This window comes from Prosopis cineraria, unplaced genomic scaffold, assembly GCF_029017545.1.
Source record: "Prosopis cineraria cultivar Desert tree isolate PC_DT_omini unplaced genomic scaffold, ASM2901754v1 PC12, whole genome shotgun sequence".
In the NCBI taxonomy this organism is placed as follows: Eukaryota; Viridiplantae; Streptophyta; class Magnoliopsida; order Fabales; family Fabaceae; genus Prosopis; species Prosopis cineraria.
The window spans coordinates 38,575,915-38,588,169 of NW_026555343.1; the positions used below are offsets into that span (position 1 = coordinate 38,575,915).

A 12,255-nucleotide genomic window follows, 5' to 3' on the forward strand; every position below is an offset into this window, starting at 1 on the left:
TTTGGGAGTTCGCGCCGTTTGTCATAAACGCAAATCGCCAATGGTGAATGCTGGCTGAGCTGAATATCACTCCCTTGAATTTAAAATAAGATTATGCATCTCTATATCAATAAAATTAAATAATAATTTATAAATTTATTTTTTTAATTATCTTCCCACTTTAAAGAATAATGTTGAAAAAATATTATTAATTAGATTTTATTCTGATCAAATTATATTATATTTTGGAATAATAAAATTTCACTAATGTTATTTTATAATATGGAATTCCGCCTATGTTTATAGCCGGTCCCAAGTCTGGGTAAAGGAGGAGGGTTGTGTTAGGCCATCAACAGCCAATGTAAAATTTTGTTGAATCTATCATGAACATGGACAATAGACGTTATAATGTTAATGCTAGGGCGTGCCCGTAAGTAACGCGCTGCATGGCTTGAATATAGTGATAAGTGAGCTAAAGCCGTTGCATCAGCGCCCCGATGTAGTGTTAAATGAGCAAGGGCTACCGCATCATTCTGGACGCACGCGGCTAAAGAAGTTAGTTTATGAGAGCAAAATTAGATTTGGCACTTGAAATGTTAAGACATTAAATTATAAATCTATAGAGGTTGTAAGGGTTATGATTCAAAAGAAAATCAATATCCTTTGCCTACAAGAAACAAAATGGCGTGGAGAAGAAGCTAAGGATATTCAAAGTTTCAAACTTTGGTATACAAGAAAAGTAAGTGCACACAATGGAGTAGGCATCATTATAGATAAGGAGTGGAAGAAGAATATTGTAGAAGTTAGCAGAATTGGAGACAGGATTATTTCCTTAAAAATGATAATTGGATGTGAGACTGTTAATATTGTTAGCGCTTATGCGCCACAAGTCGAGACAGAAGTCAGTCTTAAGGAATTATTTTGGGAGGATCTGGAGGGGTTGATTCGACACATACCACAGAGTGAAAAGATTTTTATTAGAGGAGACTTTAATGGGCATGTCGGGAGGGAAGCTGGTCAGTATGCGAGGGTGTATGGTGGTTTTGGTTTTGGAAAGCTAAACAATGAAGGATAAACTCTTCTTGATTTCTCATTGACATATGATTTTAAGATTGCCAACACTTGTTTCAAGAAGAGAGATGAGCATCTCATCACTTGCAAAAGTGGAGCCTCAAGGTTACAGATTGATTTTCTTTTGGTTAGGAACACAGATAGAAGACTTTGTAAAAATTGCAAGGTGATTCCCGGAGATGCTGTAACGACACAACATAGGGTCCTAGTCCTTGATGTGTGTATTATGAGTAAAATCTAAAAACGTCGACAAGTAGTAGCACCAAGGATTAGGTGGTAGCAATTAAAAGGTGAGAAACAAGATATTTTCAAGCGAAATCTTTTGGATAAAGGAATTTGGGAATCTCAGGGAAGTGCTAACATCATATGGGAGGATATGGCTAAAAAGATAGGGAGGTTGCAAAAGTAGTTTTGGGAGAATCAAAAGGTTCTGGTCGGAGAGATAAGGAGTCTTGGTGGTGGAATAATAGTGTACAGGACAAAATCAAGTATAAGAAGAACTGTTTTAAAGCCATACATTTGTGTAACAATGAGGAAAATTGGGAGAGATACCGTATGGCTAAGAAGGAAACTAAGAGAGCTGTGGGTGAAGCTTGTTCTAAAGCTTTTGAAGAATTTTATAAGAGCCTTGAGACGAAGGAAGGAGAGCGAAATATTTATAAGATTGTCAAGAGTAGGGAAAGAAAATCAAGAGATCTAAAATAGGTAAGATGTATTAAAGATGAAGAGGAAAGAATTTTAGTTACAGATGATAAAATTAAAAATAGATGGGAGACTTACTTTTCTAAACTTTTCAATGATGGAGAGGGTTCATCTAGTAATTTGGAGAATTTAGTAACTGGTGAAGGAGAACAAAATTTGTCATTCTATCGAATAATACGTGATAAGAAGGTAAAGGAAGCTCTGAAGAAAATGGCAAATGGTAGAGCCAACGGACCTAATTGTATATCTATCGAAGCGTGGAAATGTTTAGGTGAAGAAGGGGTGAGATGGTTAACTAAGTTATTTAATATGATTTTAAGGTCTAAGAAAATGCTTGATGAGTGGAGGAGAAGTACATTAATTCCTATTTATAAAAATAAAGGAGATATTCAGAATTGTACTAACTATAGAGGGATTAAACTCATGAGCCACACAATGAAATTGTGGGAGAAAGTAATTGAGTACAGGTTGATATTGGAGACAAGTATTTCTGAGAATCAGTTTGGTTTTATGCCAGGTAGATCAACTATAGAGGCGATTTATCTACTAAGGGGATTAATGGAAAAGTATCGTTGTAAAGATAAAGATCTACACATGATTTTTATTGATTTGAAAAAGCTTATGACCGTATACCAAGAGAAGTGCTTTGGAAAGCATTGGAAAAAAGAGAGAGTACGGATTGCTTATATTAAAGCCATACAAGATATGTATGAGGGGATAAAAACTAGTATAAGAACGCCTAATGGTCAAACAAAGGATTTTCCTATAAAGATTGGACTACATCAGGGATCATCTTTAAGTCCTTATTTGTTCAACTTGATCTTAAATATTTTGACGGAACATATTTAAGGGGAAATTCCGAAATGTATACTCTTCGCGGATGATATAGTTCTTATAGCAGAGACAAGAGAAGAGGTTAATTGTAAACTTGAGTTATGAAGGAGAACATTAGAGTCGAAAGATTTTTGTCTGAGTAGAAGTAAGACGAAATATTTATATTGTAAATTTGGTAAAGGACTATTCGACAATAATTTGGAAGTGAAATTGAGAGATCAAATTATACCTCAAGTGGAAAAGTTTAGATATTTGGAAGCCATTATTCAAAATGATGGCGAAATCAGTGGAGATATTTCACATAGAATTCAAGTTGGGTGGTTTAATTGGAGAAAAGCTAAAAGAGTTATTTGTGACCGTAAAGTGCATAATAAACTTAAAGGAAAGTTTTATCGCACTGCTATCAGACCAGCAATATTATATAGTAGTGAATGCTTGGCTCTAATGAGACAGCAAGAGCATAAAGTTGGAGTAGCAGAGATGAGAATGTTACGATGGATGTGCGGACATACACGTAAAGATAAAATTCGAAATGAGCACGTACGCAAAAAAGTGAGGGGGCACCTATTGAGGAAAAAATGGTAGAAAATCGGTTGAGATGGTTTGGGCATGTACAAAGAAGACCAAAGGAGGTACCAGTGAGAAGAGTGGAACATATAACTTTGAGTCCGATTAAGAGAGGTAGAGGAAGACCTAAGAGAACACTATTGAAAGTTGTTGAACGCGATCTTTTAATTAATAATATTCTTAAAAGCTTGATAAATGATAGAGCACAATGGCGTCTTCTAATCCATGTAGCCGACCCCACCTAGTGGGATAAAGGCTTGTTGTTGTTGTTTTATAATATGGAATAAAGGAAGTATAAAATATTTTTAACCCAATAACAAATTAATTAATTATTTTTAAAATTACTAACTCTTTGCATGTTTATCTTTATTTAATTAATAGGATGTCTCAATTAAAAAATCTCATTAATTACCTCCCTCCCTTAACTAAGGGTATTTTTTTGGAAAATTCTCATTAACTATATTTTAAAAATTTCAAAATGCCTCATTTTTTTAATATTTTACCTTAAAAAAGATGTTTTATATTTTTTAATGGGAAGAGAGAAAATATACAATAGCTAGCTTGAGAAGTTATATATATTTTTTATTATCCTGAGAAGTTAAATTGAGTAGCTTTTGAAATAATCATACCATAGATAGAAAAGAACATCATAAAATTACAGATATACATAAAAATATTATAAAATTTTTAAATGCTAAATAATAAATTATTTTTTATAAATAAGGATCAATGAAAACATCAAAAAATTTAGAAGTTACTAAATAATCATCATTTTTATTATTATATTTATAACCAAATATAAAATAATTTTAAGTTTTTATAACATATCTAGAAAATAAATAGTTTTTTTATAAAATATATAAACTATGTAAAATTTGTTCAAATTTTTTTTATCTTAAATAAACAAATGATGCATAAAGAGGGGAAGAAAAGCAGAAATGAAAGTCTGCTTGAAAAAAAGAGGGGTTATTTTTGAGTGTAAGTCTCCGTAAAAAAATTAAATATAAAAAAAATCATAAGAATATAAAATCCAAATACCTCGAGCCCGTTAAAATCTAATAGCTAACATCCTTGAAGCACAGTTGAAAGAGTTCAATTGAAGGCATATAAATCCATCACAACACATATTGGTAGTTGATGCATCAGTGAACTATCATATCTACCCATTGGCGCAGAGAGAGATGTGGGTGCTCGTGCAATATTTGATACGGCCAGTGGAGCACTTGATTAGAGGATACCCTTCCCTTGCATGGTTGGCCAAAAAAATATCGCCTCGCACAGGGCAGATTTATATCATAATACATCAGCTTTGTGATGATTAACAAGACAGCAGAATAAACTGCATTATTCCAGCGAATAACAACCGCTTTTCTTCACAAATAAGGGGCAAAAGGGGAAAAAAGATTTAGACAAAGATTCAATACTATTACCGAATGAGATGTTCACAAATCATAATTTGCTAAGAGTACGGAAGCCAGAAACAATTTGAGGAATTAACGAGGGTCCCCCCCCCCCTCCAAAAAAAAAAACCAATTCTTTGCAAAACAAACATGGTGTGACAGCCTCCAGTGAATTTTCCTAAAACTGCATTAGAGAATTTCCAGACATGTCACGGGTTGTTACATCCCATAATATGGGATCTGTACTTATCCAGCTCAGCCAACACCTCCTCTTCCGGTCTATAAATCAGATCAATCATCCTCCATATCTGCATCACAATATCAACTGCATTAAAATATTTCAAAATATATTGTCCATTTTTAACGAAAATAAAAATAGGAAGCAAAAAATTCAGCAATTCATATTGAGTTAGCATAAGAGTATAATAAATTCGACTAATTCAAGCTGACTTATAATGCAATCAATCACCACCCGGGGGAAAAAAAATGGCCTACCTGAAGGGTACCACCACCACCAGTACTTCCACAATCATCAGAGACACTAACAATTGTCCATGGGTCAGAAGCATTCCAGTTGAAGTCCACAACCTTGTCCCTGAACGAATAAGTAAATATTAACTGAGTGCGCATTTGATTTATTAGCCAGCGAAAGAATATTATAAAAGCCGAAGATACCATTGCTGGAAGCCTGCAATACTAGTCGCATATCAAAATATTACTAGTGGCTCAACAATTCAACATGTACAAACAAGCATGTCAAATCATTTTTTCATTTATTTGATAATTCAGTTTTATATGTATGTGCATGCACATGTATATGTGCGCGTTAATTTTTCTTGCCTATCAAGATTGAAACCAAAGTAGATTTTTGCTGCAATGTTATCTCTCTGTCATTTATTTGGCCACACCTTAAGATATCACTATTCAATTATGCCAAAGTGGAAGTTAGCTAGGTGGGACTGAAAATATCGTATATTGTTATGACTTTTATCTCTTTCACAGACGCACATGTGAAATCTCTTCCGATCATTGGTAAACTAAAATGTCAAACTCAAACCTGTTACAACAAAGGAGTTCCAACCCAACTGGAATACTGGATAAGGAATAAAGAGAAAATTTGCAATTATATAGTCTTCTTAAATTACCCAAATAACATTTAGAATATACCAACGCATATATATTTCATACCTGTGTCCAGCATGTCGAAAGAATAAACCAGGAGGGGAGTTGGGTACTTTTGGACCACCAGCAGAATCTGGCTTTTTTTTACCAACCTAGGCAAAAAAAGATCAGTGCTACATCAGAAAAAGAAGACTAAAAACATGATGGACAGCAACGCAGTGAAGGACAAAATGAAGCAACCCTATGAGTTCAAATTTGAAACATTCAGACCTTCTCATGATCCCATATGTTTACAATGCCATCTTCAGCAGCACTTCCAAATACAGACGACTTGTCAGGACACCACTGAAACAGATGAATAATTGTAGAGTAACAATTACAACCAAAATTCCCAAAACTGAAATGCATTTGAATAGACCAGGAAAAAAGGGGAAAAAAATAAAAAAAATCAACATGCATTTGAAAGCAGCAAGTTAATTGAAATCAATAAGGCAATGTCAATAGTCACCTGCACACACAGGACAGCTGCATCATGACCCTCAAATTTATAAACTAGAGACCCATCTCCACCACCGTTGCTAAATTTCCGACGATCAAACATATGAACTGTATTATCAGCCGAACTGAAGCCAAAGAACCAAAAATTAGACAGAGAATCCAATAGTCCTATGAAGTGCTTTGGCATTTGAACAGGATAAGCAGTCTAACTACAAATTAAATCCATGAAGAACTAAGAGAGAATATAACTTTTAGTCCCTATACTTTTTAGTGTTTTTTGATATCAGTCCCTTTACTTTTATTTCATTGTTTCGAGTCCCTTAAGTTTCATCCCTCTGTAATATTAGTTCCTATATTTTTAAATATAACCATAAGGACTAAACGGTGGGTAACTTGTGCATGAACTCTGTTATGTCTTATACTAATGACTTGTTAAAATTATGATGCGTTATATAAAATGAGTAGAAGATGGGGAAAAAAGCGGGATATTAAATCAGAATCTTTAAGCATGCAATGAATGAAGTTTCAAAAGGAAGAAAACACACAGCTAGGGTAACAGACAGAAAGATTAATAGTCACTTTACTTACACAATATCGAACTCATCACAATTTTACCAAAGTCACCAACAAAATTAAACAAAGTCATGTACATATCAATAAATTTAACTATATCAGTGATGATAAGGACTAAAATTATAGACATATGAAACTTAACAGATTTGGAACAACAAAATAAAAGTATCAGGACTAATACCAAAATATGCTAAAGTATAGAGACCAATTGTTGCATTTTCCCAAGAATTAAAAAAGACAGCCCAAAAATAACATATAGGATCATAATTTTGAGTATGGAACTGTAAGATAAAACTATTCAATGGGAGGCAGGAATACCCAGTCAGAATAAAATTAATATCATGAGGATTCCAGTCAACACAATGAAGATCTGCATTGTGTGCCTTCTCTACCTGCTCAAAAGATAACCAAAAATAGGAAAAAAGACGTGATAAAAAATGAAGTATATTCAGATTTCAATTATTATTTTTCTTCAAGAGTTGAAAGGACAAATTACCCAATAATCAAGACAACAAAACTTGAGTTGATTGTGAATTTAAAACAACAAAAACTACAAACAGCAACATGGCAAGTAAGGCATCTAATGACATCATGCTCTTTTTCTTACAAGGAATATTAAGACCGATAAGTTTCTTGCATCCGCACCACAAAGGAAGATATATTAAAAAAATCAGAAAGAAAAACTAAAGTATCAGTAAATATGAAGACAAAACTTCAATTTCAATTGAACCAGTAATTACCACAAAAATTTCTAAAGCCACCAAGTTCTAGACGCAGCCCACAAAAAATGAACAAATTAAATACAGTAAAACAGCTATATGATATAAAGATTAGATTTAAATTAGTACTTTCCACACCACCTTGACTTTTATTAGCTTGTGAGCATGTTGTGCTTCTAAACCTCTACTCATTAATAAAAAGATAATACTTAGAATAGGTGAAATATACTTTGAATGCTGGAGTAGATCCCAATCGTGCATCCCAGAGTATGAGGCAAGAATCATCACCAACACTACAGAACTCGTGCACACTTCAATTCATACAGAAAATTGTGGAACAAATCAGAAAACAGCAAAATGGAAACATGATGATTAATCAACAACCACAAAAAAAAAATGACAATGAACTCAGCAAGGCTGATTCCTTAAAATCTGAATGACAACTGAATGGGAATTTAAAATTTTGAAATTAATTCTGATCTATTTGGAATTAAATTACTATTTTAAATCAATGGGGATTTTGAATAACATAATATCTAATATCACAAGTCAGCCATATTAAAACTCCATTGAGTAACCAAAATTACTAGCAGAAAGTGAGATGAAGTGCAAATGATTACTGTGAATAACAATTTTTAGCTACACATAGTTGACACATACAACTGAATAACGCAGGAGGAATTACCTTGATGGGCAAAACTGTACGTCTTCTACAGTGTCCTTGTGTCCCTTGTATATGCCCCGTGGTCCAATAGAAGGGCCATCTGTAGTTTTCTCACCATTCCCTCCAGCCTTAGTGCTCTGTTTAGCATTGGATGCTCCTTCAGCTGCTAAACTTGCAACATGATCATGAATACTCCATAAGATCACACACTTGTCCTTGCCTGTCACGCAAAGTTCTCACAAAGTAAACAAAATGCAACGTACAGTATACAAGATAGATTGTCCAGGAAGAGAAGAAAGTTATATTCATCAGCTATATAGAGATAATATTTTGTCTCAAAAGGGGCTTTATAAGGCCTTTAACGCCTTTTTCTTTTTGTAAGAAAACCTCTGACCCTCATTTCAACTATTACTAGCAATGCATGCCAGTATATCACTAGATAAGTTAGAGTTGAAGATCTTTTCATAGGGAAAATGTGGCGCCTAGTTTTATTGCAAAGCCCCAAGGGGTTGGTTTACAAGGGTGCCTCAAAATTTCAAAAGATCAGATTCACAAGGGTGACTCAATAGGAATTCAACCACACAGAATGTGCATTAAGGGAAATAAAAGCTGGGCGCACTAGGGTGCACCACCATTGGCTAATTGTCTCTCTTCTAATCCTTGATATAGGAAACCAATGCTGCATAAATACATGAACTATGGTCGCAAGGCCAATGCCAATGGCACTGAAGGGTACTATGATAATCTGCAACCTTTAAGCTCATTTTCTACCACAGACCCCAAAAAGATAATATCTTTATAAGATATTCCCTCCAACAATATAAGTTGCTTTCTAGAAGCACCCCTTGGTTCAAAATATAATAGATTTGGATAAATTTTGTTTTCCCCCCTTTATACCCTTACGCTTTTTTATTCCTTATCTTTAAATGTATTTAAAAAATATGCACGTGTTACTAGGAAAACCCAATGGCATAAATGAAAAGATGTAGACATTTTTAAGAAAATAAGGTTTCAATAAATGTTTTTCATAAACCATGAATTAGTTAACAATGACAAATATTGTGGTCTAGAGGGAGAATTCATATAAAGATGAAGTTTAAAAATAGATTCTAAATATCATAAGCAATTAAAAAGGCTCCTACCTCCAGAAAGAACAAAGGGTTCAGTTGGGCACATTGCCAGAGCAAATTCAGCATTATCTTTATGCCCAGTCAATGTCTACAAAAAGGTGCAGCCAGGATTTCAACTTCCCAACATGAATTGAAATATACAAAAATCAACTTGATGAATTAAACATTCAATGTATTTGATAAATTGCAATATATACCATTCAGGAAACAAGAACCATTTTTTACTTCCAAACATTTTACAGTTTTGTAGCAATGAAAGCAATTAAATTAATTTACTTGTTTCTTGCCATTAAATTTTTACATTTCAAACAGAAACTAACCATATCTGGCTGGGAAGCAGCAACTCCCAGGACGGCATGGCGATTAGGTTGAGTTTCAACATTCCATATCAGTACCTGTTTTGCAAATGGAAGAGCTTAATTCCTCCATCAAATTTATACTAGCCCACTTGCAACAAAATAAAGGATAAGCTGCTAGATTTAAAAAAAGATAGATATACCCAATTCTTGATTATACTAATTTGAAAGGGAAAATGGAAGCTCATAAGTATATGCTTACCTCAGGACTATCTGTGTGGGTGGCCACTATCTTACTGTCTTGAGGGAGTTCCCTAATTCTGTTCACCTAAAAGAATATAATTGGCAAAAGGCAGTACAGGTTTAAGTAGTTACTCCTCACTACAGCCAAGAAAAAAAGGAAAGAAAGAACCAAGCCTTTATCATGCCCTTTGCAGTAAAATTTCTCTCTTCCCTGAACTCAATAAGTACGTATAACTTTCTCAGATTTAAATTTCTTATAATCAGGTCATTTGAAAGTTAATTATACTTATCAGATTATCAGAAACTTCATGATACATGGGATTTAGGAATATTAGGGGAATTAGGGATATAGGGGTAGTTCGGGTATTTAGTATATTCTACAACCTAGAGACCTATTTATATAGAATATACTAAATACCCGAACTACCCCTATATCCCTAGTTCCCCAAATATTCCAAAATCTCATGTATCACTTCAAGTATTTATGAAAGCACAAAAAGGCATCAATAAAATTTTGCTCATAAAACCAGTGATGATCCACGTGACATTGAAATAGTGATGAAGAATAAGAAGCAGTCTAATATTGAATACGAAGGGCTTCTACAAGTAATGCATACCTCGCCTGGGTGTATAATAGTTTTGTACTTTTTCACAAATGGAGAACGTGATTCTTCATTAAACTGAAAGATCAGGAAAACACAAAGTAACCTGCAACAGCTTGGATGCTAACTTCATCACGCTAATAACACATTTCCAGGCCCCACAAAAGAGCCTAAGCTTTTAGCAATAGAATGGTCCCAGACAATCACAAAATTAAATAGTAAAGTAAATGCATGGAGAGGGAGAAATTTAAGGAAAAAATGAATTGATATTACCTCCGATATATGCTCAGCTGCTGCAACCCTAGGTTTTACAACCTCACAATTTGCTATCACAAGAGTATTTGGTACACTTCCATCAGTCTGAAAGTAAGAGAAATTGTAAGGGAAACCAAATTGGACAGATAAACATAAGATTTTATGAGAACAAAGGCGATCATGCAAAGGAACAAAAAATAACATACAAATATGAGAAATTGCCTGGTTTGGACAATAGGCAGCTTAAAACCATACTTTGAAATACACTATGCCAGATTTATAGGATAGTAAGTTTTAAATCTTAGCAGAGAACTGTTGTAGACAAACAACACAAACAGGGATGATGGTCAATGAACTTTTACACCAAACTTTCAAAAATAAGAGATGGTTTACAAAACAAGTAGATGGAAGCGTCTCACAACATTTTAAATGAAACTGTTGCCTTTTCCATCCAGGCTAAAACTCAGATAAATTGCTGCAAGAGAATATTATTCACCTGTTCAGAAAGATAGAGACGTTGACGGTTCTTGTATGTAGCCTGCTCTAGCTGTGGACCCCATCTGCCATAAGAATGTCATAGGGAATCACAACATGAAAAAGAGGATCATCTCTCAGGCAGAGTGGAATTAAAACTACGAGAATATCCCGGCATTTTTTAAGCCAGCACTTCAATCTATTATTATAAAGTAATGTTAAAAACTCAATAGTTCACAATCATGTTCTCCCACACAGATTATATGGACATCACAAATAAATTTTCATTCAATATCTAATCAGAGTACTATTTCCCACTGGCAATCATAACAGTTTTTGATGTGATATCACTTCATAAAAAAACAAATGTCAAACTAAGAATTGTCTAAGGGTCAACAAAAACTAAACAAAGAAAAAGCTTTGACATTAAGCTTACCTTAATACCTTTTTTCAGGGTAAAGCCTGAATAATTAAAAAAACGAACTAATATAAAACTAGACACGTTATATAAAAACCGTAATTAACACCTCTGATTTTCCTTAACCCATTATCCACAGCACTCAACCACTACAAAAGATGGCAAAATAAAGCATTAAAGTTACATGTTACATTTCCTAAACCGGCGAATCATTCTAAAAACAGGTTGACCAGCCCAAAATCGTGTTTCATTTATCTCCCAAGTCATTATTTCCCAGCATACAATAAAACCGACATTATTAAAAAAATAAAATAAATGACGGTGGATGAGAAGAAGAAGAAGTTTGAAAAGAGGATAAGCACCGGCAGGAAAGTGACGGCCAGACGAGGTTGTGGTTGGCGAGCCAGTCGTACAGGACAGGGACCAGAGACTTCCATTGAGTGTATCTTTCATCCACCGACGGAGGCGCAGAGCCCTTGCCGGATTCCTTCATTTCCCGCCGGGACTTGCTAGTGACGAGTGAGTGTGCCGACCGGATTATTTAAAAAGTTCAGACTTGAGAGAACTTTTTTTTTTTTTCCCGTTTCTGTTTCCCGCCTGCTGGAAGTACGGGTTGGGAACTGCGAAGGTGGGCTTGTCCCTATCGCCTGGCCTCTTGATGTGCCATTTTTGTGACATTTTCTCCTGCCAGTGCCATTTTGGTACCCC

General features: G+C 34.5%; 1 protein-coding gene across 1 annotated transcript; it reads right to left on the reverse strand.

Moving 5' to 3' along the window:
- Positions 1–4,201: 4,201 nt before the first annotated feature.
- LOC129287490 (WD-40 repeat-containing protein MSI4-like) lies at positions 4,202–12,255 on the reverse strand. Its single transcript, XM_054923676.1, has 15 exons — positions 11,910–12,255; positions 11,152–11,215; positions 10,674–10,760; positions 10,416–10,478; positions 9,818–9,883; positions 9,580–9,654; positions 9,272–9,347; positions 8,151–8,349; positions 7,695–7,776; positions 7,065–7,138; positions 6,184–6,298; positions 5,946–6,020; positions 5,742–5,827; positions 5,049–5,148; positions 4,202–4,861 (listed from the first exon to the last, which is right to left on the reverse strand). Exons 1-15 carry the CDS (start codon positions 12,038–12,040, stop codon positions 4,763–4,765), a joined length of 1,392 nt encoding a protein of 463 aa, XP_054779651.1. The 5' UTR covers positions 12,041–12,255; the 3' UTR covers positions 4,202–4,762.

Excerpts from the sequence above, each read along its gene's own strand:
- LOC129287490 (XM_054923676.1), bottom strand. The coding sequence starts at position 12,040 with ATGAAGGAATCCGGCAAGGGCTCTGCGCCTCCGTCGGTGGATGAAAGA. Across the intron at positions 9,348-9,579 it reads CTGCTTCCCAGCCAGATATG|ACATTGACTGGGCATAAAGA; the intron begins GTTAGTTTCTGT and ends ACCTTTTTGTAG. Across the intron at positions 6,299-7,064 it reads ATTAATTTTATTCTGACTGG|TTCGGCTGATAATACAGTTC; the intron begins GTATTCCTGCCT and ends CTTTGGCTTCAG.